The sequence below is a fragment of the Gopherus flavomarginatus genome, chromosome 8 (genome assembly GCF_025201925.1).
Source record: "Gopherus flavomarginatus isolate rGopFla2 chromosome 8, rGopFla2.mat.asm, whole genome shotgun sequence".
NCBI lineage: Eukaryota > Metazoa > Chordata > Testudines > Testudinidae > Gopherus > Gopherus flavomarginatus.
This window is the reverse complement of record NC_066624.1, coordinates 65,252,965-65,279,212: the sequence shown is the minus strand read 5'-3', so window position 1 is coordinate 65,279,212 and position 26,248 is coordinate 65,252,965. Positions and strand designations below refer to the sequence as shown.

The 26,248-nt window shown below is 44.0% G+C and overlaps 1 protein-coding gene and 2 long non-coding RNA genes across 6 annotated transcripts in view; 1 reads left to right on the top strand and 2 right to left on the bottom strand.

Annotated features, from left to right (window-relative positions):
* Nucleotides 1–26,248, top strand: part of STAG1 (stromal antigen 1) — a 357,281-nt gene that overhangs the window by 310,146 nt on the left and 20,887 nt on the right. For all 4 annotated transcript variants that reach the window (XM_050965354.1, XM_050965355.1, XM_050965352.1 and 1 more), the window contains 5 exons: nucleotides 2,921–3,069; nucleotides 4,739–4,867; nucleotides 16,901–17,106; nucleotides 20,737–20,908; nucleotides 21,886–21,996. In XM_050965354.1, the coding sequence (XP_050821311.1) occupies nucleotides 2,921–3,069; nucleotides 4,739–4,867; nucleotides 16,901–17,106; nucleotides 20,737–20,908; nucleotides 21,886–21,996 (767 nt within the window). The remainder of the gene's footprint in view (nucleotides 1–2,920; nucleotides 3,070–4,738; nucleotides 4,868–16,900; nucleotides 17,107–20,736; nucleotides 20,909–21,885; nucleotides 21,997–26,248) is intronic.
* LOC127057103 (uncharacterized) lies at nucleotides 11,955–18,111 on the bottom strand. Its single transcript, XR_007776010.1, has 3 exons — nucleotides 17,606–18,111; nucleotides 13,348–13,922; nucleotides 11,955–12,477 (listed from the first exon to the last, which is right to left on the bottom strand). It is a non-coding gene; the product is annotated as an uncharacterized LOC127057103 (long non-coding RNA).
* Nucleotides 18,176–24,497, bottom strand: LOC127057106 (uncharacterized). Its single transcript, XR_007776013.1, has 3 exons — nucleotides 23,098–24,497; nucleotides 20,298–20,376; nucleotides 18,176–20,212 (listed from the first exon to the last, which is right to left on the bottom strand). It is a non-coding gene; the product is annotated as an uncharacterized LOC127057106 (long non-coding RNA).

Sequence of the window (26,248 nt, the reverse complement as noted above, 5' to 3'; positions counted from 1 at the left end):
GCTATATCCTTCACTAGCAAGTCACCAAAAAATATTATTCATCTCTATTTCAACATCTCCCTTTTATCAACTGTGTTCTGCTGCTTCTCAGTTTTATCTTCATCTAAATTGACTGTGGGAGGGAGAGTGTGACAGAATGTCACGGTTTACCTGTTGTCTATCTCTGTTAACAGATGTTAGAACTCTTCAGGGAGATACCAATTCATTCCTGATGACTCCTAGCAGATATGTCCATTAACTCTAGCCTGAATGTAAAGGAGGTGGAAGTAGCTCTTTGGAGCAGAGGGGTCTAGTGTTTGGGACAGAAGGGTCCTATAGAAGCCACCTAAAGATTAGTCAGCCTGGAGAGATAGTTTGTGGTAGAGTTTATATTGAGTTGTTATTATTTATGTTGTCAATAAACCAAAACCCCAGGGAAGGGAAGGGATGAGTGACCCCTGATAAAAGTGTATTCAGACTTCGCAGCAGGGTGGAAATGCCACCTGCTTGCAGGAGGAATATTTTTTGGGGATGCCAAAGGTCAGTGGTTCTGTTCATGTTTTTTCCTGCCCTTAATAGCTGTCATATTCTCTGTCCTCCTCCATATCCCTTGTCAGTCACAGTCTAAACACAGCTCTCCTGACGGTGCATCACTTCATAATCTATTTCCCACATATTTCTGAGACTTCAGCAACTTGTTAGCTCCCTCTTGATTCTTCTCCACAATGCCAATCAGCCGTCATTCCACATAAGGCATTGTGGCCTACTGAAGAGGCCAGTGGGCTGGTACTCAGGATATTTGTAAATTCTTAGGCCAGAAGGGACCACCATGATCTCCTGTATAACACAGGCCACAGAACTTCCCTTAAATACAGTTCTGTTTGACCTAGCACATATCTTTTAGAAAAACACCCAACCTTAATTTAAAATTCACCGGTGATAAAGAATCCAACACAACCCTCGGTAAGTTGTTCTAGTGAGTAACGACCCTCACTCTTAAATCTGCGTTCTGTTCCCAGCTCTGCCGCTAGTCTGTTGGATGACCTTTGGCAAGTTACTTCCCCTCTGTCTGCCTCTGTCACGTGCTTGAAGTTAATAACAATTTGAGATTGTCAAATAACAGGCTCAAATGGAACTTTTTAAACAAAGAGTAACAGTCTGAGATTAGTACAGCATTATGCAGAAAACAGGAAGAATAGGTACATCATCACCTTTGGAGTAAGCTAAAAAGGCTCTGTCTCTCTCCCCTCTGTAGCTGGTGGGATTTGCACTCCCCAGTTTTACCTTTCAAGCCCTCTATCTTTTATAGTACAGGAGACAAAGAAACTCCATTTTGGAGGGGAAATTGCTTTCCCACATTTAATTTCACTGTTTCTGACATTTTCATTGTACCTATTTATTTATGGATTTTTTATGGTATCTTTAGGTTACATTAAGACAAAGGGAATTCTAATCCGCTCATTTTTACTGACAGCTGACACAGCTGATTTAAAAACATCTTTCAGTGGATCCTTATTTCATCCATTACAGAAAATATCTGCAATAACAAATGCCTCTGATCAATCATAGAACATAATTAGATCATAGGCACCCCTTATGAATCACCCGCTCTTGTTTACACCATACTTCTGTAGATACTTTTTGACAGTTTGAGGGGTCTTTTCCTTAGACATCTATATTCCCACAGATTTGGAGGCACCAGAAATAATGAGGTACAGTCCAATACTTGATCATGTGAAGTTCCTGAATATAAATCACTTACGGATTAAGAACCAACACTCTGGGCCTTAGAACTCAGACACCCTTTTTGCTAATATTGTAAAAGATTGTAGGAAAATACTGAATGTGCAAATTAATTTAGTATATGAGAAGAATTGGAAAAAGGATTACTATTTACCAACAGTTTCTGCATTTGTAAAATAAGGATACTTATACTGACCTCCTTTGTAAAGTGCTTTGAGATCTATGGATGAAAAGCACTAGATAAGAGCTAGGTGGTATTGTTGTTTTTCATAAAGAAATAGGTCACGGCATAACTGTGAAGTTCTGCTTGGGGGCACCAGTGCTCCTGCTTGCCAAATCACCATGAGAATTTGAATAGTTCTCAACTGTGAGCTCCGTGACTCTGCATTTACTTCTACATAGTTTCCAGACACTGGGTCTTGTTATGCATTTCTCCACTAGATTAAAGAGCCCTTTAATACTCAGTATTGTCTCCCTGTGAAGGTACTTATACCCTGTAATCAGGTCCTTTAGTCCTCTTTTTGATAAACTAAACAGATTGAGCTCTTTAAATCTTTTAATGTAAAGCATTTTCTTCAGCCCTCAAATCAGTGTTGTGGCTCTTCTCTGCACCTTCTCCAATTTCTCAATATCCTTTTTAAACTGTGGGCCACCAGCATTGGTCTCACCAGCACCTCCTTATGCCTACTCACTGTTCCCCTTTATGTGCCTCCAAGAATCACATATCTTGTTCCTGTCTTGTTTGAATGGACCAGTTTATCAATTGATCCAGATTACTATGTATGGGTGCTCTGTTCTCCTCGTTATTTACCACACCATCAATCTTTGTCTCATCCACAAATTTTATCAGCAGTTGCTTTATATTTACTGGTAGATTATTGATCAAAATGTTGAAAACAGGCCAAGCACTGATCCCTGTGGAACCCCACTAGAAACATCTCCATTCAGAGATGATTTCTTAAAAGGAGGTTCTTTATCAGTTATTTAACCTATTTATTCAGAAATGTTACATGAGTGAGAAATTTGCACTCAGAGCCACAGCTTTCCCCTGTGATTCCTACTTCAGGAGCTGCTAAAACAGGGCCTGATTCAAAGCCTATTGAAGTCAATGAAAAGGATCTCGTTTGTTAAGGAATAATCCTTCTTTAGAAAAATGTTTCCTATCTCATGGGTTTTTAATGTTCAATTCTTTCTCTAGCTGTTTAATGAGCTTGTTCAGGAACAAGGTCCCAATCTGGACAGGACGTCTGCCCATGTCAGTGGGATTAAAGAACTGGCCCGTAGGTTTGCCCTCACCTTTGGGCTGGATCAGATCAAGACAAGAGAGGCTGTAGCCACACTGCACAAGTGAGTGATGTGAAATACTCAATCTTCAATTAAACTAAAAGTTTGCCTCAGCATATTCTTCCCGAAAGGGTGGGGGGGAGGAGAGAGAGAGAGAGAGTGAGTGTGTGTGTGTGTGTGTAAATATAATACAAGTGCATGTATGTGAACATAGAGAGGCTATATGATGATGACGTGAATATAAAGCTTTTATCATGATGAAATTGAGATGACTGTGTTGCATATGTATTACAATGCCATATGTGAGTTATGCAGGCTGTACCAAACAAGTGATGATAAAGCCTTTATTGCCACTTCATCATGGATTCATCATGCACCACATTTTATTTAAAAAAAAATTGTTTTAGAAATGTTTTGGAGACTTAATTTAAAAATACAGACTGTTTCTTTTATCTTACTAAATGGTTCAGAGATACAAGGTGACTGAAGTTGTACCTTTTTTGTTGGACCAATTTCTGATAAAAGATGTTAACTCACACACCTTGTCTTGCTAATATTCTCGGACCAACACAGCTGCAACTACACTGTGTATCTGTTTTGGACAGAGAGAAAAAGTGGTACATCTAAATTACCTCTTAAAATGAGCTTAACTTTTCAACACACAAAAATATTATAGTTTTAAAGTTCACTATCTCAGAACCACCCAAGACAATGAGCAAATGCCTCGACTCATTGGAAAGATGGGAATCTCCATTTGGTATAGCAGTTCTCTTTCTAGACTTGCAGGGTCATACTGCCAGTTCTGTACCACAGAGAATTTTAATTAGGTGTGAAGAAAGAATTTCCACATATGATTCTCCCACATTTTTGTGGAGGTTGATTTTTTTAACTATGGTAGTAGTTTGGATTTCCTCAGAAGTTTGTAATGTTTGAATAATTCTGGGAGGAGTGAAACATTGGTGGGCAGAGTGCAGTTGATGAGGTCAAAGGCACATGACGAATGCATATGATGTTAAAGGCAGTACTATTATGCATGCATACACAGAGTCCCAATTATGGTTGTACAAGCAGCCTTAATAAATGGCATTTCCTTAATTGTTGAGTGTTTGACTTTGCAACCTTAATAATGTTCTTTTAAAGTAGCTTTTTTTGTGTGTGATATATAATAAATAAAAATACATTATGTTGCACTTTTATTTTTGTCTCTATAGCTAAAGGTTATAATGTATTTCCATTATAAACAGAATTATTAAGTATTGCATGTAAAAGAGCGCAAAGCATTTTAGTTAGTGTAATAAATTGAACTACTGGAATAATATTAGAAATATTTTCTTAAATGTTTAGCATTTCTTTACTTACTTTAATTTGACACAAGCTGTTTTCAGGAGGATGGGAAAGAAATGAACAGAGAGAAAAAGACAGAAAAGATGAACAGTAAGATATAAAGAGAGAAGAGAAAAGAGAAAAAAATAAGTTAGATTAAAAAGATGGAAGAGAGATTAAAATCCACAGATGCCAATTGTATGTGTTTGATATGTTACTGAAAATGTTATAAATTTTAAAAGTTCTTTTGACTTCCCTACTTGTTTCTTTAAAAATAAAATCTGTATTTTGTATTTGTAGCACTAGAACGAAAAAAGTTTTTGAGACTCTTAAAAGGAATAAAAAGCTTACAGCATTACAGGAAATTGTTCACAAATCTGTAAACATTTTACATCTTTCTTTACTACAGAGATGGCATAGAATTTGCCTTCAAATACCAGAATCAAAAAGGACAAGAATATCCACCTCCTAACCTTGCTTTCCTTGAAGTGCTTAGCGAATTTTCTTCTAAACTCTTGCGGCAGGACAAAAAGACTGTGTAAGTGATACTCTGTTGCCTTGTTATGGGCTTTGCTAAAATGTATTATTCATCATTGCGGTGGGTGGTTAACCTGTGCGCTTTAAGATATTTGCAATCAAAGTGCCTGGTCCTGCAAGTATGTATACTTTTGCATGAGAGTAGTCCCACTGAAGCCAGTGTCTGAACTTAAACTTAACCATGTGTATGTTTACAGGATCAGTGCTTTAGGCCGAGATCCACAAAGGTACTTTATGCACCTAATATCCAAATGTAAGTGTCTATGTCCCAGCTTTAGGCTCCACAACAATCTGCAAAACTCTAACTCAGGGTATGGCTACACTATGGGATTATTCCGATTTTACATAAACCAGTTTTGTAAAACAGATTGTATAAAGTCAAGTGCACGCGGCCACACTAAGCACATTAATTCGGTGGTGTGCGTCCATGTACCGAGGCTAGCATCGATTTCTGGAGTGTTGCATCGTGGGTAGCTATCCCATAGTTCCCACATTCTACCCCGCCCACTGGAATTCTGGGTTGAGATCCCAGTGCATGATGGTTGAAAAACTGTGTTGCGGGTGATTCTGGGTAAATGTCATCACTCATTCCTTCCTCCATGAAAGGAACGGCCGACAATCATTTTGCACCCTTTTTCCCTGGATTGCCCTGGCAGACGCCATAGCATGGCAACCATAGAGCCCATTTTGCCTTTTGTCATGGTCACCGAATGTGTACTGGATGCCACTGACAGAGGCAGTACTGCAGTGCTACACAGCAGCATTCATTTGCCATTGCAAGGTAGCAGAGATGGTTACCAGTCGTTCTGTACCATCTGCTGTGCCATTGTATATTGGTGATGAGATGACAGTTATCAGTCGTTCTGTACCATCTTCTGCTGTCATGGGTGCTCCTGGCTGGCCTTAGCTGAGGTCGGCCAGGGGCAAAAAGACAAAAATGAGAATGACTCCCCGAGTAAATTCCTCCTTTATGGTTTATCTAAAAATAGAGTCAGTCCTGCCTAGAATATGGGGCAAGTGTACTAGAGAACCAGTGTATCAGAGGACCGGAGAGCACAGCCGCTCCGTGTCAGATCCCGCAGAAATGATGAGCTGCATGCCGTTCTAGGGGTTGCCCCTGCAACGACCCCACCCATTGATTCCATTCTCCCCCAACCTTTCTGGGCTACCGTGGCAGTGTCCCCCACATGTGTGATGAAGTAATAAAGAATGCAGAAATAAGAAACACTGAGTTTTTAGTGAGATAAAATGAGGGGGAGGCAGCCTCCAGCTGCTATGATAGTCCAGGCAGGACATTAAACGGTGCGGGGGAGAGGAGCCCGGCATCCCACTGCTGTGACAGTCCAGGCAGTACAGAATCTTTTCTTTTGACATGAATGGGGGGGGGGGGGGCTGATGGAACTCAGCCCCCAGTTGCTATGATGAGGATTGTTATCAGCCATTCTGTACCATCTACCGGGAATGACCGGAAGTCATTCCTATTTTTACCCAGGCGCCCCCGGCCGACCTCACCTGAGGCCAGCCAGGAGCACTCACGGGCTAATGATGACGATGGATAGCAGTCATATTGCACTGTCTGCCACCGGGGAGGGGAGGGGAGAGGATGCTGCTATTCATTGGTGCAGCACCGTGTCTACCAGCAGCATGCAGTAGACATAGGGTGACATATAAAAAAGTCAAGAAACGATTTTTTTTTCCCTTTTCTTTCACGGGAGGGGGGCGGGGGGAGTAAATTGACGACATATAGCCTGAACCACCCCGGACAATGTGTTTGACCCTACAGGCATTGAGAGCTCAGCCAAGAATGCAAATGCTTTTCGGAGACTGCAGGGATTGTGGGATAGCTGGAGTCCTCAGTACCCCCTCCCTCCCTCCATGAGCATCCATTTGATTCTTTGGCTTTCCGTTACGCTTGTCACACAGCACTGTGCTGTGTCCTCTGTCTATCATAGCCTGGAGATTTTTTCAAATGCTTTCTCATTTCGTCTTCTGTAACGGAGCTGTGATAGAACAGATTTGTCTCCCCGTACAGCGATCAGATCCAGTATCTCTCGTACGGCCCATGCTGGAGCTCTTTTTGGATTTGGGACTGCATGGCCACCTGTGCTGATCAGAGCTCCATGCTGGGCAAACAGGAAATGCAATTCAAAAGTTCACAGGTCTTTTCCTGTTTACCTGGCCAGTGCATCCGAGTTCAGATTGCTGTCTAGAGCAGTCACAATGGTGCACTGTGGGATACCACCCGGAGGCCAATACCATCGATTTGCAGCCACACTAACCCTAATCCGATATGGTAATACCGATTTCAGCGCTACTCCTCTTGTCGGGGAGGAGTACAGAAACTGGTTTAAAGAGCCCTTTATATCAATATAAAGGGCCTTGTTGTGTGGACGGGTGCAGTATTAAATCGGTTTAACGCTGCTAAAATCGGTATAAACGTGTAGTGTAGACCAGGCCTCAGTTGCTGCCTAACCATTGATGTAGGTCTTGATAGGGCAGAATGGTGTTGACCCTGAAGACTAAAGCAGGAAGGCTGAATTTGATATGCAGGGCAATGGATACAGAGGAACAAATGAAGAGATTCAAAGAGAGGGTTGAAGTGATGTGAGTGATGGGTAAGGACGATTATTTTAGTGGCAGCATTTTGGAAAGCCTATAAGCAGGAGATGGGGGTATCAAGACGACAGGAGAGAGGATCTTGCAATAGTCAAGGCAGGAAATGAATAGAATGAGGACAAGCCATCAAGCATCAAGATAGATAGGAAAAGTAGGATTTCTAATATATTGTGGAAAAAGAAACATCAGGATTTAGTCACAGCCTGGATGTGGTCTAAGGAAAGTCAGGAGTCAAAGATTACACCAAAAACGTATTCCTCTTTTACAGCAGAATTGTCTGTTTTTGTGGAAGATCAGAAGTTCAAGATTCGGTCCTTAAGATTTGTGATCGTAAAGATCTGTCTAAAGGATTTTTGACTTCAGTGGATCTAAGTGATATCTATCTGCTGTGCATGTCCGAGCTGGCCCTTTTTGCCAAAAAAATTCTCAGGTGTGCTATCAGTTCATTTGATGTAAAGACCACTTTCCTTTCAGTTTATCATTGTGAAAATCATAGGACCGATCTGTACAAGAAGAAAAAAAATCCAATTAGTTAGCCTATTTAAACCTCTAGTATAAACACACTTAAACCAGTTTAAACTTTGTTTATGTCAATTTAGCCTGCATCGGTAAATTACCAACTTAAGTTAATATAAGAGAGGCTTAAATCAGTTTAAATATTAGGAGTTTTCACCAGTTTAGCTACATTGAATTTCAAGTACATTTAATTAAACCAGTGCATTTGTCTAGTATGCACAAGGCCCTCATGTCAGCTGCCCTGCCTTGTGATGGAATTTGTATGATTCTTTTCCTGAAAGAATGACTGACTGATCTAGGAAAGTTAGTAGGCCCAGACTTTAAAGGCCATGTCCAGAGTGAAAGAGGTATTTGCCTATATGAGGATTTTAATCACAAGAGAAAACACTCCATCATGCCCCCAGTGAACCTTCTCCATCTGGTAACAGATACTGTCTCCATTTCCCAATGGAGGAGCACCTTGTTTCTGGTCTGAATTTGTCTAGTTTCAACTTCCAACCTTTGATTCTTATACCTTTGTCTGCTAGATTGAAGAGCCCTCCATTATCAAATTTCTGTTTCCCATACAGGTACTTGTAGACTGTAATCAAGTCGTCCCTTAACTTTGTCTAAAGATACTGAGTTCCTTGAGTCTGCTATTAAAAGGCCTGTTTTCCAATCCTGTAATCATTCTTGTGGCTCTTCTCTGAACACTCCTCTATTTATCAGTATCCTTCTTGAATTGTAGATGCCAGAACTGGACACACTACTCCAGTAGAAGTCATCCAGTGCCAAATATAGAGTTAATATAACCTCCCTATTCCTACACAATATTCCCCTGCTTATGCATCCAAGGAGCGTATTAGTGCTTTTTGGGCATCAGGTCATACAGGGAGCTCAAGTTCAGCTGATTATCCCATAGCCCCCAAGTCCTTTTTAGAGTCTCCGCTTCCCAGGGTTAAGTTCTCCATTCTGTAATTATCTCCTTTGTTCCTATATATATGGCTTTACATTTGGGCATATTAAAATGCATGCTGTTTGCTTGAAGCCAGCTTACTAAGGGATCCAGATCACGCTTTATCAGTGATGTGTGTTCTTTGTTGTTTGCCCTTCTCCCAGTCTTTGTTCTGCAAAATTTATCTATAATGATTTTACATGTTTCTTCCAGGTTGTTGATTAAAATGTTGAATTGCATTTAGCAGGACCCAACTAGAAACACACCTGCTCAGTGATGATTCCTGTTTGCAGTTTACATTTTGAGACCTATCAGTTAGCCATCTTTTAATCCATTTAATGTGTGCCATGTTGATTTTGTATTGTTCTAGTTTCTTAAAATATCGTGTACAGTACCATATAAAATGCGTTACAGAAGTCTTAAGTATATTACATCAACACTATTACCTTACATCAACCAAACGTGTAATCTCATCAAAAAAGTTACCATGTTAGTTTGACATGGTCTGTTTTCCATAAACCCATGTTGATTTGTATTTATTATATTACCCTCTTTTAATTTATTATTAATTGAATTCCATATCAGCTGTTTCTACATTTTGATGTCAGGCTGACAGGTCTGTAATTACCTGGGTCATCCTATTTACTCTTTTTAAATATTATAACAACACTAACTTTCCAATCTTCCTCTGGAACTTCCCTATTGTTCCCACATTTACTGAAAATCGACATTTATAGGCCAGAGCTCCTCGGACAGCTCTTTTACAAGTCTTAAATGTAAGCTATCTGTACCTACTGATTTCAAAATGTCTAGTTTTAGTAGTTGCTGTTTAACATCCTCCTATAACACTAGTGGTATAGAAGATATTTCATCATCGTTTGGTGTGACTACATCATCTGATTTTTTCCCAAATGCAGAACAGAAATATTTACTGCCTTTTCTGCATTATTATTGACAGATCTACCATTTCCAACTAGTGATGGACCAATACTACCATTAGGATTCTTTTTGCGTCTAAAATACTTTTTAAAAAAACTCCTTCTTAAGGTCTGTAACTCTGCTGGCCCCATATTTCTCATACTTTTGCTTCCCTTATTATTTGTCTACAATTCGTACCTTGAGATTTATTTTCATTAGTATGAATATTCATTATATTCATTCCCCTTTCTTCCATTAATTATATTTATATTTAAATATATGTTATAGTTCTTCTTTGAGTGCTTGCTCATGTCCATTCCATGTTAGGTGTGTGCTTGCTACATGCACCAGTGCCGGAAGCTTTTCCCTCAGTGGTACCCTCAGTTCCTTCTTACTGCCAGTGACGGTGCTGGAACATTCCTTTGCTTCGGCAAACCTTTCCTTCTCCAGATGTTAGTTGTGAACTTTCTGTAGTAAATAGTTATATCAGTTAGTATTAGTTCCCTTAATGTGTTGTTAGTTAGTTGTTGTGTCCCGGATGGGGTGTGCCCCGCTCCGCGGGGTTTAAGAACTGAGACTAGTGTAAAAGGCCTGTGCTGGTCAGTGATCCCCACACCAGTTGTTTAAGGTGCTTAGGGGAGTCTCAGATTAGCAACAGGTGTTGCGTCTGTAAGAGCTTTAAACCTCGCACTAAGAAAGAGTGACTTAAAGTGCTCCTTATGGAGTCGTCGCTGACACCGGCACCGGAGCAGCCGCGATTGGACTCTGCAGATAGCACCATGGCTTCGGTTCAGAGCACCCCACCGGCACCATCGTCGGACAGGCAGAAATCCACCTCACCAGCCTGCAAGAAGAGGAAGACTGGAAGAGATCAGTCTCCTGCTTCCATGGGCATGGAGAGGATGGGAGGCAAGCCTAGACCCACAAAGGTGGCTCGTGACTTCCAAGTTGAGCGTGTTAGCCCATCTTAGCACGTGGAGATGCCGGAGGCCCTGCAAGTGACGCAGGATATCTTGTCCCTCCCGGTGCCACCCACACCAGTGATGGCAGCTCCCAAATCAAGTGGTAAGCCTGCTCTTGGACCACCCCTCATGCCTGTCAGTGCAGCTCCACTCGCCACCTCAGGGAGCATCCCGCCACCACTCACCCGCTGGCAGCCACCGCACGTTGGACATAGGGCTGCCTACTAGTTGGAGCCCTTGGTGCCAGTCTCCAGATTCCAGCCATCACTCTGCGGGCTCGAAGTGTCAATCACCGGTAGTGTGGCATAGACCTACCAAGGCACACATGAGCCCGTGACCCTGGTACCGGGAGCATCATAGACACTCTGCTTCAGTATGACACCGATCCTGTGAAAGCCCCCATGAGGACTGTCAATAATGGCCACCAGCCTACAGATATAGGTTGCCATACCAGCATCAACACTTGTAATCACTGTGTATATCATTGGGGTACTGCCATGGATACGCCGAACACTGATGCTGGTCACCGGGATCTTGATAAGGTGGGTTGTTGCCTATGTAAGGATCCCACTTGGAGCATGGAGGTGGATGCAGCTGGAACCGGGACACCTGGTCAGCCTCGGTGCGGTCCCAGTTTCCGGAAAATGGCCCTCCATCTCAGGGCTCAGAGTCGCACCAAGAACCCCTACAGGTGAGTCAAGGTCCTCCGTTGACAGCACCGGTCCTCCCTGTGGCACCACCAGGATTGCCAAGGGCCTATGCCACGGCACCCCTGAAACCCATCGGGGTTTCCACAGCCCGTCTCAAGGGCATAAATCAGTGTTGGGAGGCTCCAACCAACCTTCGGCCACTGTCTCCCACCCACGTGAGATGGAGGCCACCATGCCTGGAACCCTCCAGATGAAACATACAGGGGAAGGTGACCCTGCTGAGCAGATCACAGGCAGTGACACCTGCTGCACCTGCATCATCCTCCTCGTCCCTTGATGAGGCCATCATGGGGCCCCCACCTGTAGTCCCCCAGGACAATGTCAAAGCTCATCAGGAGCTTTTAAGTAGGGTAGCCTCAAACTTGGTACTAGAAACCGAGGAGCTAGAGGAGCCTAGGACACCCCCTTCAACATCTTCAGCTCGGCAACCCTGGCAAGAGTTGTGCTGCCAGTGCATGAAGGGGTGATTAAGATTACCAAGGCTCTCTGGCAGACCCCCTCATCACTATCCCGAATCTCCAAGTGTGCGGAGTGCAAGTACTTATGTGCCTGCAACAGGGTATGAATATCTTCATACCCACCCTGCCCCAAACTCTTCAGTGGTGTCTGCAGTCATTGAGTGGGAAAGGCAGTGACAACCGGGAGCTACTCTTAAAAATAAAGAGGGTGGCGAATCATCGGGCCCTATTGCATCTCTATGATTTTAATATTTGGCAATCAATGGCCAAATTTCTTGATTCCCTGCTGAAGGACCTCAGAAAAGAGTTCCAGGACATCCTGGAAGAGTGGAAAGGAATGGCGAGGGCGGCACTGCAGGCGGCCTCAGACGCGGCTGATTCTGCAGCACAGACCATGGCTTCAGCCATAACTATAAGGAGAGCGGCGTGGCTACAGTCCTCAGGCTTGTCGGTGAAGGTCCAGCAGTCCATCCAGGACCTCCCCTTTGATGGCCAAGCTTTGTTTGCAAAGAAAACAATCGATAAGCTAAATGGGCTGAAGGACTTGCGCACTACACTCAAGACCTTGGACCTATACACCCCTGAGCAGCAGAGGAAGCCGTTTAAGCCAAATCCTCCCCACCTGCAGTGCAGCCAGGCTAGGCAATAGCCTTTCCAGAAGAAGGGCAAGGGCTAAAAACGTTGTCAGGGCCAACAGCCCTCTACCTCGGCACAGGCCTGCTCTTCCCACTCCCAGCAGGGCTTGAAGCAGGCGTTTTGAGAGTGTGCCCGAGGGCTGCATTCCAGCCACTGTCCTGGATCCTGACCCCCTCTACTTCTCCAACCGCCTTTCTTTTTTCCTCCCAGCCTGGGCATCTATAACTTCAGACCATTGGGTCCTCAGTACTGTGGTGGAGGGCTATACCCTCCAATTGGTTTCTACCCCCCCATCCCACCCTCCCTCCCCATCCCTCTTCAGGAACCCCTCTCGCAAGAGTCTACTGCATCAGGAGGTGCACAGCCTGCTGCAGAAAGAAGTCCCCCTAGATTTCAGGGGCCAGGGGTTCTACTCCCATTACTTTCTGATTCCAAAGGCCAAAGGGGGCCTAAGGCCTATCCTGAACCTGCGAGACCTCAACAAGTATCTCAAGAAGTTAAGGTTCCGCATGGTCTCCCTGGCTTCCTCCATCCCCTCCCTGGATCCAGGGGACTGGTATGCCACCCTCATCTTGAAGGACGCATACTTTTGTATAGTGATCTTTCAAGGACACAGATGCTTTCTCTGCTTCACAGTGGGATCCACGCATTATTAGTTTGCGGTGCTCCCCTTCAGCCTAGCAATGTTACAGAGGGTATTGACGAAATACATGTCAGTGGTGACAGCTTACCTCAGGCATTGAGGTATCCTGATCAACGACTGGCTGGTCAAGGTCACTCCAGGTCCCAGGTCCAGGATGCTTTCACGATGTTGCTGACCATGTGCAGGAGACTGGACCTACTGATAAACAAGGAAAAATCAATGTTGGTCCCTGTACAAAGAATAGAGTTTATCGGGTGGTCCTTGACTCCACGAGGGCGAAGGCATTTGTCGCACATCAGATTTCAGACAACGAGAAACCTCATCGCCAAAGTCTCTGCATTTCCTTTCACGACGTCAAGAGTCTGACTATGGCTACTGGGCTACATGGAAGTATGCACATACATTGTCTGCTATGTGAGGCTCCGAATGAGACCTCTTCAGCAGTGGCTGGCTACAGTCTATGCCCCGTCCAGGGATCTCCTGGACAAGGTTGTCAGCATCGCACCAGGGGTACTCACCATGTTGCAGTGGTGGACCTAGCCTGGAACAGTCCTCGATGGAGTCCTGTTTGACAGCCCGCATCCTTCGGTATCGCTGATATCAGATGCCTCAGACCTTGGCTGGGAGCGCACCACGGTGCAATGCAGACACAAGGTATGTGGCCTGCAGAGGAGATGACATTGCATATAAATGTCAAAGAGCTCAGGGCAGCTCGCCACTCCTGCACGGTTTTCCTCCCACAGTGTCTGCCATTTGAACCCTTGGGCTCTTGTTCTCTTTCCCACCTATTGTGGAAAGTTGCCTTCCTGGTGGCAGTGACATTGGCTAGATGAGTGTTGGAGATTAAAGCCCTGACTTCAGAGCCACCTTACACAGTCTTCTTCAAAGACAAGATACAGTTGCGACCCCATCCGGCCTTCCTGCCAAAGGTGATGTCTTCCTTCCATATCAACCAGAGCATCTCCCTCCGGTATTCTGTCCTAAACTGCACAAGACCAATGAGGAGAGGCAGCTGCATGCCCTGGACTTCACTGTGCCTTGGCCTTTTACCTAGAGCGTACCAAGCCCATCTGCAGGTTGATACAGCTCTTCATCGCGACAGTGGATAACTGATTACCTCCTGCATCCAGACCTGTTATGAGTTGGCGCAGGTCCAGCTGCCACCTCTGGTGAAGGCCCTCTCGACGAGAGGGCAAGCATCCTCGGCAGCCTTCCTGGCACACAGCCCCATCCAGGACATTTGTAGAACTGCAATATGGTCTTTGGTTCACACGTTCACGGCACACTGCGATCACCCAGGAAGCCGGAGATGATGCTGTGTTCAGCAGAGATGTGTTACAAGCTACAAATCCATGAACTCCTGCCCACCTCCATTGGTATTGCTTGGGAGTCACCTAACATGGAATGGACATGAGCAAGCGCTTGAAGAAGAAAAGACAGTTACCTGTTCCGTTACTGGGGTACTTCGAGATGTGTTGTTCATGACCTGCCCTCCTTCCCCACTTGCAGAGTTTCCAGCAAAAAGGAACTGCTGGGGGGGAACTGGGGGCGCCCCTTGTACTGCACCATACAGACACCACCAGAGCCAGTCCCCTATGGACACCACTGAGGGAAAAACTTCGGACTGGTGCATGTGGCGAGCACACACACCTAAGCTGGAATGGACATGAGCAACACATCTTGAAGAACACCAGTTACAGAACAGGAAACTGTCTTTTGATTTCACTTTCCCTCTAACCCAAGTTGATGATGATAAGGAGTGTGGGTTTCTTTCTTGACTGTGGCCTTTTTAGACATCTGTTAAAATGTTTTTAAACAATTCCCATGTTCTTATTCAAATTTTTTGTTTACATTTTTTGTGCACTGATTTGGCTCATCAGTTTTCAGCTTTGTGAAATTGGCCCTTTTAAAAGCGCCAAGTGTGTGTATATATTACTCATTTGGACTTTTTTCTGCTGAACATAGCAAACGTGATCAAATCACAGTCACTTGTACCTAAGCTACAAGACAAGGTGTGTTATAGAATTTCTTCTTGTTGGATTCAGCACTTTTTGAGTTAGAAGTGTATCTATAATCTGTAATTACATCTATAACTTTTAGAAATTCTGAAGGTGCTTTAGCATCATCAGCATGAGACCTCTAGGGTGCCACTCAGATGAAGTTCCCCATAATCACATGGCTTTTTTCCCTACACATTATAGATATGTGCGTAAGGAGTCAGTCATCCAGTTATCCAGTGTGATCTGATGATCACTAGCAGACACTATCTTGTGCTTTATCTGTTAGAACACTGGTCATAAGCATTCAAGATTACCAGAAACTGGTAATGCAATTTTTGACATAGAGTGCTTCTCCCCGTCTCCTTTTGCTCATTCCTTCCTAAATAAGTTATAACCAGTGATTTTAACATTCCAGTCATGTGAACCTTTCCACTAGATTTCTGTAATACCAAGTAGGTTGAATTTATGCTCATAAATGAGCCATTCCAGTTCCTTATGTTCATTATCCAGGCTCCTAGCATTGGTGGGGAGGCAGTTAAAAATTTTCTTCTCTTCACTTCCTTTGGTGTCTTGATTAATTTTGTTCTCAACATCTTGACTTTGTGCTAAATGAGTGCTCATTTGATTCCTCTTTTCACCCTCCACACTTGTTTTTAATTTAACGCCCTCCTGACTACTCTAGTTGGGTCGTGTAGCTCCAGCAATAGAAGTTCATACTTGTAGCTCCAGAAGTCTTGGGTTTGGACCTCACTACCAATGACACACCCAGGGGTGTTGTGTTAAATGATAATGTAATTAAAGGTTGTCTCATAATACATTTCTCAAAAGAACAGAATTAATGTTGCACAGACATCCTCAGTTCTGGGATTTCCTAACCTTTGAGTGCTTGACTTCACAAGTGTAACAATACTTTTTTAACAGTTTTTGTATGGATTATCATATTAATCTGACTGGCTGTTCTAGATTGCATGGTTAAATAATTGAAAAAGACAAACCAAAAAAGCCTGAAGTTCACCAGAATATACACAAAAACTTGTAGTTGGTGGAGATCTAATTTGGAGAACAGGCCCTGAGTTTTTTTTCCAAAAGTATTGCAAGTATGTATGAACGCCAGCAGGAACAATTGGGCTCCAGTGCCTACAGTTTGTCAATACCTTGAATTTCAGAATAATTGGTTGTTTGAGAAAATAATTCTCTCACTGTTCCTCTGAAAAAAGTATGCCATTCCTCAGAATATTGCCAAATTCAATCCATCTGTTTACATGGATGGAATATGTATGTTGATCGTATTAGGGATTGAGACTAGAAATAGCATTCAGGTATAGTATAAATGTGGTGAATGATTTCAGACCACGATGGGTGTGTTATGGGAGAAAGAGCACTTTGCATTGTTCCTCAGGGAATATTTGTAGACAGTTAAGCAGCTGTTGTAACTAGTTCTGAAGGGAATTTTATTGAGTCATCTTCAGTCAGAAAGATGGTGCCCTGCCAGCATGTGTTTGTAGGATTAAAATAGGAGGAAACAGCATGGGAGATCTTCAAGGCCTCAAGATGAAAGTGTGAAGAGGGCCCCTTAGGGGTTGGGCAGAGGGGAGATGATGCACAGAAAGTTATTTTACACATTGTCTTCTGTTTTCACAGTCACTCATATTTGGAGAAGTTCCTGACAGAGCAGATGATGGAAAGGAGGGAAGATATATGGCTTCCACTGATTTCCTATAGAAATTCACTAGTGACTGGGGGCGAAGATGACAGGATGTCTGTGAACAGCGGAAGTAGTAGCAGCAAAGCATCTTCAGTGAGGAATAAGAAAGGACGACCTCCACTTCACAAAAAAAGGGTGGAGGGTATGTATGGCTTTACATTATGCCTTTAATTAATACATTAAATTAATTAACCCTTCTTTTCTTTCATGAGTTCTGTCTGGCATTGAGGTTGGCACTGAAATATACACATACACACTGCACTGATTTAAAAAAACAAACTTGTTTTACAAATTCCTATAGATTTTTCTTTTTGAAATTGTTTACACATATCCCCACTCTTGGGGATGTATGCTGAGATTTGCAGCTCCAGAACCATTAAAAGCATTTGGTCTTAATGTGGAGATAATATATGATTACAAAGTTACATGTTAGTCCTACTGCTTGTTCCCCCTCTGATTTCTGTTTTTCTAACTTGTTTTGTAACTTGTTCCGATCCGGAAATTACATTCTCTCACTAGCGTTGCCACACAAACCCAACTGCTAAATTCTGACATAGCCTGACATTTTGGCAAAAACATAGGAAAAATGATAAAAAGGAAAAATATAAAAATTAGTAAAACTTTAGAGAAAGGTGACTTACTAGTATCTAGTTCTTGGAGGTGATGGTCTATATTGAGCTACATCTGTTGGATGCATATTCGTCCTTGTTACAGAGCCATCTAGAAAATAGTGTCCATTGCGACCTCACACATGCTTCATAAAGGATCCACGTGTTCACACATAATGGCATATAGGGAGCCGACATCCCGAGCCCCACTCATTCCTTGTCTCCACCTACTCTAAGTTCCATTGTAAGACTCCAAATAAACAGGGAACTCAGGTGGGAAGTATCAAACAGTAACTTTATCCCCTCCTAAGCAATGCTTGCAGGACTGCTTTCCCAAAGTGGGCATCAAACCTAAAGACAAAATCAATAGAGCATTGCTGTGCCTTCATCTTCATTTAGAGACATTTGAGTTCTGCTGTGAAGGCAGCTTTTGTATAGATGAAATTAGTTTTAAAACCTTCAGGTACAGACACTCTTGCAAAGTCATAGCAGGTTTTCAATCAAAGTCTCTATTAGTTCCCTCTGTGTTAGTTTCTATATTCAGAAATTATCCAGTGGATTTACAAAAAAGCTTAATCCTTTCCAAATTGCAACTGAGGGCATGTCTACACTTACCGGGGGATTAGTGCTGCTGCAATCTATGCACTGGGGGTTGATTTAACGGGTCTAGGGAAGACCCGCAAAATTGACTACAGATTGCTCTCCCGTCAGCTCTGGTACTCCACCGGAACGAGAAGAGTAAAGTAAGTCAACGGGAGACACTCTCCCGTCGATGCAGTGTAGTGTAGACACCGCAGATATCAACTCCAGCTATGTTATTCACGTAGATGGAGTTGCGGAACTTAGGTTGACTTAGCCTGGTAGTGTAGACAAGGCCTAAAAATCCATTGGGAGCATGCTAGGGCAGAAGAAAATCATTACAAGCTGACCCTTGAAAGAGACAAGAAAGAGTAGAAATAACAAGCCAATTTTATCCTAGCAATTGACTAACAGCAGGTCGTCACAAGATTCAGTACTGAAGTATTGAATACTAGGATCCAATAGTAGGATTAATGAGCCAGAAAAGTTGCTGGGGACCAAGGCCAGGCAGGGAGTGTAGGCTGCGATGGGGAGGAGATGCAGTGGGGGGTGAGTGGGTTTGCAGGCTGAGGGTGCAGGATGGTGGTGTGGAGTGCAGGGGACAAAGTGCGGGACTTGGCTGGGGCAGCCTGGTGTGGGCTGGGCCAGTGTTTGGGGGCCAAGGTGCAGAGACTCTGACTTTGCCCAGTGGGAAGGAGCCTGCCAACTCCTGTGCTAGGGGGATGGGCTTCCAAGCTGCCCATTCACCTGGGCTCAATGGGCTGGAAGCTGTCCTCTGATAATGCCCATGTCCCTCTGTGGCTGAGCAAGGGCTTGCTCCCCTTTAGAGCCCTGGACACCTGGTATCAACCTACCTGGAAAGTGTACACGTTGGGATCTCTCCAACCCAGCTATATGAAGTTTGGGGGTGGGGGTAGTAGCATCAGGGAAGACACTAGGGGTCCAAGACCAACTTTTAAGGAAGTGGGACGGGGCAGCACACTGATATTTTGCCTAGGGCAGCAAATCGGATTGAGTGGCCTCTGCCAGTGATTAGGCAGTTGGACCTTGGGGTCTCAGCTCAGGATGTGTTAGAGGATCCCAGAAGGGGTAGTGCCTGGAGTCTGTTCAGGCACTGGAGTCTTAAAGAACACAGATTCAGTTTGAATTGCCTCACAGCAGTCTGGTGAGTATCCAACAGGGGGAGCTCAGCCAGATCTGGGACAAGTGCAGCCAACAGTCTGGTCAAGAGTCTATATATGGTTGATACTCAACACACATCTGCTCTCTGTATGGATTTCCACTGGCATTACTTAAGGCCCAAAGGAAATCAAGCACAAAGGAGGATCTGAAAAGAAACTATGAGATAAATTTGAATGGCAGAGGTGTTCCAAGGGCATTTGTGTTAGGGTAAATTCAAGAACAAGCAGGCAACAGTTAATCCCAAAAAGAAAAAGGCATGAGAAAAATGACAAAATCCAAAGGGATCTCCCTTCCCCTCCATCCTTTCCTAATCTCTCTTATCGCTTACTTCTTTCCCACATCAGTGAAACTGAGATATCTTGTCTTTCTCCTCTAATCTCTCCGCCTGCCCCAGCAACCTTATCCCATTTCCTGATCTCCCTCACTCACGCTGTAATCATCTCCCTCGTCTTTCTTCTCAATCTCTCCCTTCCCTGTGGTTCGTTCTCTTCGCAGTACAAGCAGGCATCCTTTAGTCTCTCCCATGTTAAAAAAAAACTCATGGTTGATTCTGGTTGCATCTCCAGCTACCACCCCATCTTCCTCCTTCCCTTCATTCGTAGGCTCATTGAACGCTCTGTCTGAAATTGCTGTTTGGAGTTCTTTTCCTCCACTTCCATTGTAAACAGAGACTCTCCTTTCTAGCTTCTACTCACTCCTCTCCCACCAAAGTCTCTGATTGCCCATCGTTGGCCAGATCTCCATCCTTATCTTGTGCTCCTCCTCATCTGTTTGTTATATCCAGATGTTGTCTTTCATGTTATAAATTGATTGTAAACTCTTCAGGGTTGGAACCATCTTTGCTCTGTGTATGTTCAGCACCTGGTTCTCTAGGCACCGCTGCAATACAAATATTTATGATTGATTATTATTGTTGTTGTTTATTAAAATACCTGCTTTGAAGTTGAAATGTTGTTGGGAATACCTGGTAGTTCAAAGAAGGGGGTGAATCTTGTTCCTAATTCTTCTTTGGCATAAGGAGTTGGGATCCTTCCTCCTGAGTACTAATACAAAATTAAATTAGATCTGGAAATTAAACTTCTTGGAGATTAATCCAGATTAATCCATCACCCAGTTACCTATTTATGGTGTAAAATACTGAATTTGTAAACTTATAGTTTTGCAGAATTTGCTCTAACTGAGGTAGTGAACTGTATCAAAATGTACTAGTGGATGAATACATAAATTCAAGTCCTCAATTAGCACTATGTATGCGTTCTAAAGCTTATACTCTATGCAATATGTGCCGCCAATAAATATCCTGTTTAAAAGTTGGCCTGAATAAATTATGAATCATAGTAATATTGTGCTAAATAAATTCACTGTCTCAAGTAACTAGCTAAATGTAATTTCTGTTTTTATAGATGAGAGTCTGGAAGGCTCATGGCTAAACAGGAACGACACCATTCAAACTCCAGGGGCTCTGCAAACACCACAGCTCACTTCAACTGTATTGAGAGAGAACACTAGACAAATGGGAGAGCAGATTCAAGAGCATGAGTCAGAACATGGATCTGAACAAGATTTTTTACACAAGTATGTACCAAGATGTTATGCTCAAATGTGTTGTGCTGAACAAGAAACATGTGCTAAACAAAATAGTTGTGATAGCAGTAGCAGTTATACAACATGTTTATGGTTTTACATTTGCAGCATATATTTTGGAGGAAAAAAATCTCTTGCCTGGTAATTCCATGGGTTAGCCTGGTATAAATTGTGTCAAATGAAAATATTTTAGATTCTCAGAAAACAAACTGTTAAAACAAAGATAGAAAGGGCATAACCATAATTTAGGGGGGAAATATATTACAAGGATGCTGAAATTATCCAATGCAATAACAATACAATTATTTTAAGGCATTTTAATGTCTGTGGCCCACAGTTAGTTTTAACTGATTTTTAAAGACGAGATTTTTCTTTTATTTTTTCACCACCACAAGGCAGAGTTAGTTATTTGGGTGCCCTAACTGCATTTTCATAACTTGAAAAATGTTTGAATTTCTTTTAAGTTTACCTTAAAAGCTCTTTTCCTGAGTTTATAATGCTTGTTTGGGGGATAATTATAACATGCCTGTAACTTATTTTATCCTAAATTACAGATCTTAACTCCAACTTTTTGTAGTTTTTCTGGGAATTTCCTTGGTTATCTTAATTTAAAAGTTCATACATGAACACTGAACAAGAAACTGTGAGAATGCTACTATGTGATATTTGTAAAACTTTGAAGATCTGTAATATCAGCCATACATTTTGTTTGTTTGTTTTAACTTTTATAGGCAAATTCACTGGTATGCTCTGGCTGCATAATATCATTCTGGAGCAAAGCAGCCAGGCCATACTAGCCAGTGAAACTGAGTTTACAGGAACTTTGTTTTGCCGGTACAGTGCAAAGCAGCTAAAGCATACTGTCTTGAAGTTGGCCCGAGAAGAAACTTACTGATGTGGCATCTAAAAATAATAAACACAAAATCAGTGTTGTGACTGAGTTAGTAATGCTGCTCTATATGTGTTAGTCCTCAGATGCAGATATCTTGGTTGGGCCAGCAGAAGCTAGAAGATTTAAATCGAAAGGACAGGACAGGAATGAATTACATGAAAGGGAGAAGTGGTGTAAGACATGCAGTGTAAGTGTTCAAACCACCAAAGATCCTTTTCGTGATGAGTAATTGAATCAGTGAATCTGTTAATGATGGACTTAACCCTGCCCTATGTAGCTGCTATTTTATTAGGGTTTGTAAAACATTTTATCTCTCTTAATACAAGCACACTAACAGCTTTATGAAGTTATGATGTGCATCAGCAGAGAGAGTGTGGCCTAAGGTTTGGCACTCAGCTCTGCAAGACATTGATTGCTCTGGCCCCATCCATCAAAGCATTTTAAGCATATGAGTACTCCCACCAAAGTCAGTACGACCACTCATTTGAATAATCATTTGCTGAAGTGCTTTGCTAGATTGGGGCCGAAGTGTCCAGCACCTTACAATATCAAGCCATTAATGCTCAGGCCTGGGAACCAGTTTTGGGTTCTATTCCCAGAATTTCTGGTGATTTATGGTGAGACCTTAAGCAATCACGAGACCTCTCTGTACGTGCTTGCCCTATTGTAAAATGAAGCTATTACCACTTGCCTGCCCTGAAGGGTTGTTGTAAGGTTTAATGCTTCAAGTAGCATCCCTATGAGTATTCCACTTCCAGTGTGCATGCACCTCTCGAGCCCTTGATCAGAGATTTTCAGTTAGCGGTGTCTGTTCGACTCATGTATGCCTCCTGATACCAGACACCAAGGCTATACAGCTCTCAGTCACCTCATCCTGAGACAGATCCTTAGTTGCGCACCTTGAGCGTGCCTTGGCTTTTCTGTTTTTCTGTACTTGTTAAGATAGTATTGTCAGTTGTTAGTACAGTTATATTAGTTAGATAAGTATTGAGAGGATTGTGTTTTTTCTCCTCTTTTCCCTTCAGGAAGCTTGTTTTTCCTAGCAGGGCATGCCTGGCTCGCCAGGCTTCAAATGCTGCCTCTCCTGTCAAGAGGTTATACCTGTAAGGACAGCCACTCTAAATGTGTCTTTGTTGGGGGGGTCCCACGCTTCCAAGAAGTGCAACCTCTGTCTGGCCCTCAAGTCCAGGGCAAAGAAGAATAGGGAGATTAAACTCTCACTATTGATGATGGAACACAGCCATAGGCCAGCTTCTGAGTCACTCCTCCACATACCTGAGAGACATACCTGTCTCTCAACTGATCCAGTGCCCTTTCAGCCTCAGCACAGGCTTCCCCTAAGAAGGTGAAGACTTTGAAGGCTTCATTGAAGACTTCTAAAAAGAGGAATGCAGAGTCTCACGTTAAGGAGCCAGCTCTGAAAAAGCCCAGGAAAGTTCTACAGAGAGATTTACAGTCTCCAAAGCCTCAACCTCTTGACTTGGTACCACTGAGTTGGAGGACTTCTCCTCTGGTACTGCGGCGGTAGTGAAGTCCCAAACTTAAAGGACAGACATGGCTCCCATAGGACCTCAGTACCCTCTAGCATCAAGGAGGGAAAAGATACTGGACTGGCACCATCAGGCTCAGACTAGCTGTTGGTACCTATGTATTTGTCACCAAGCAAGCATCTACTTCAGAACACTCACCATGAGTGGTACTGTCAACTTCAGCAACTGTGTGCTCAGCTACTGCATTGGTAGTGATCCCCTACTTGGTACCACAAACATTCAGTTGCACAAAGGATCTCTCTATAATGGATGAACCAAAGTCCCTGCTCTTTATGGGTATCAAGTCTCTCTCAGTACCAAGATCTCAATCTCCTGATCACCTTCCTCTGGTAATGCAGGACACTGCACCACTTTCTGTGAATGCTCCTCCACTGGATGAGATGGAGGAGGATGAAGGCGACTTCCAGTCAGTCTCCTCTATTTCTATTCAGGGTTCTTCAGCATATCCCTTCAGGAACTTACTCTCTGATAGTCACAGGGAAGATCATTATCAAGCGTGGCAGAACCAACCCTGTATGCCATCCCCACTTCCACATGAGTCTCGCTTTGGCCATACTTGGATCCTGGGACTGCCTATTGGAAACAATTGGCTTAACCACCAGTACCATTTTATAGGGAGGCCAGAGTTATACAGCCTTATCCTCCCCAACCAGTCCCCTCAACACCACAAGAGGAGACGTTTGAGAAACAAGAAGCCGGGGCACATAAGGAGACCACCACTCAAACACCTATTTCATCCTCTTCAGTGGAAACAGTTGCCTCCACCATCATCCATGGCTGATGATTTTCAGCAGTTTTAAGATTTCATAAGGCGGGTAGCTGACTCTCTTCAGATTCTACTCAAAGAGTTCAAGGATTCACAGCACAAACTGTTGGATATCATGTAGTCAGCAACACCCTTTAGAGTGTCATTACCCATCAGTGAGGCACTCCTAGATATAGCTGAGACTGTGTGGCAGACACCTGCCACTATTCTGCCTTCGTGTAAACAGGTGGATAAGATGTATTACGTCACCCCATAAGGATTCTGATGTTTTGTTCTCCCATCCTCCACTTGACTCCCTACTGGTGGATGTGGTAAATGAGCATGGTAGGCAGCACTTCTCTAAGTCCACTGTATATGACAAAGACTAGAAAAGACTGGATCTCTTTGGATGAAAGTCCTATATATCAGCAATCCTACAATTCAGGATCACAAACTATCAGGCAGTCGTGGCCAAATATAATTTTACAAAGTCACAGCTTTTATTGAACATCTGCCACAGTAATATAGGGAGCAATTCCAGTCCATCATGTCTGAAGGCCAATTATTGGCCAGAACTCCTCTTCAAGCATCCTTAGATGCTGCAGACGCTGCTGCCAGGTCCCTCTCCATGATGGAGTTATGTGCAGGGCATCATGGCTCCAAGTCTTGGAGTTTCAGAGAGAAGTACAGAACACTTTGGAGAACCTCCCCTTCATGGTTGTAAACTTTTCTCGGAGACCACAGATGAGTACTTGCACACACTGAAGGATTCTAGGGCTACTTTACAATCCCTGGGCATATATACACCTACAAATAGGAAAAGGTTTAGTAAGTCACAGACTTCCCAGAGATTGTGTCCTGCTCTGTTTTCTGGATTCCACAGAGCTTCCAAACTGCCAAGGAAAAGACGCAGATTCATAGAAAGAGGGCTGCCCAACCACCTAGTCCAGGGATCTCAAAAACGCGGTCCATGAGGTTATTTCTGCGGCCTGCAAGCTCCTCGTGGTCCTCCTCTCCCTCCCCCAGCATTTACCTAGAGTGGCTCTAGCCCGGGGGCAGGGCAGGCTCCCTGCCTGCCTGCCCTACCCCTGCACCAATCCAAGGAGCGGACAGAACCTGGGGGAGGAGAGGTGCGGTGGGGGTGTTGAAGTTGCTTCAGGCATTGCCCCCAGCAGCTCCCAGTTCCCGGCCAATGAGAGATGCTGGAGGCAGTGCCTGAAGCAACAGCAACACATATACCCCTGTGCTCTTGCTCACCCACATTCCAGCTGTTTCCCGGAGCAGCGCGGGGGCAGGGCAGGCAGGCAGGCAGGGAGTGCCGGGTGTGCGCCGGGCCAGAGCCTGCCCCCTGAACCTCTCCTGCAGCCAAACATCTGCCCTGAACCCTTTGCTGCACCCCGACCCCTTGCCACACCCCAACCCACTGCCCTGAGCCCCCTGCCACACCCATCACCCCTCCTGCACCCCACACCCCAACTCCCTGCCCTGAGCCTCCTGCCACACCCCTCCTACACTCCGAACCCCTGCCCTGACCCCCTGCTGCACCCCTCATCCCTCCTGCTCCCCACACTCCAACTCCCTGCCCTGAGCCTCCTGCCGCACTCCTCCTACACTCCGACCCCCTGCCCTGACCCCCTGCCACACCCCTCATCCCTCCTGCACCCCACACCCCAACTCCCTGCCCTGAGCCCCTGCCACACCCCACACCCCTCCTGCACCCTCTGGGGGCAGGGAGGGGGTGGAGGGGGAGGTGTCAGTAATGCGGCCCTTGGGCCAATGTACTAGTCCTCATGTGGCCCTCGTGGTCATTTGAGTTTGAGACCTCTGACCTAGTCATCTTTGAAGCAACAGTTTAGATGGTTGGTCAAGAGTTTGAATCTTCCCTCACATCTGATTTTACAGCTGCTCCCATTGCCCCCCCTTACTCCCCTTTGGAAGACCAACTTTGCCTATTTCCAACATGCTTGGGGGAGGATCACTACAGGCAAGTGGGTCATAGAGGTCATAACATCAGGTTATACCATGCATTTTATATCACTCTCCACCTTGCATCCCCCTTTCCCATCCCTCTTCAGCATCCCCCTCTTGAGCTTTTGAAGTGACAAGAAGTGAATTCTCTCCTTCAGTTAGGAGCAGTAGAGCCA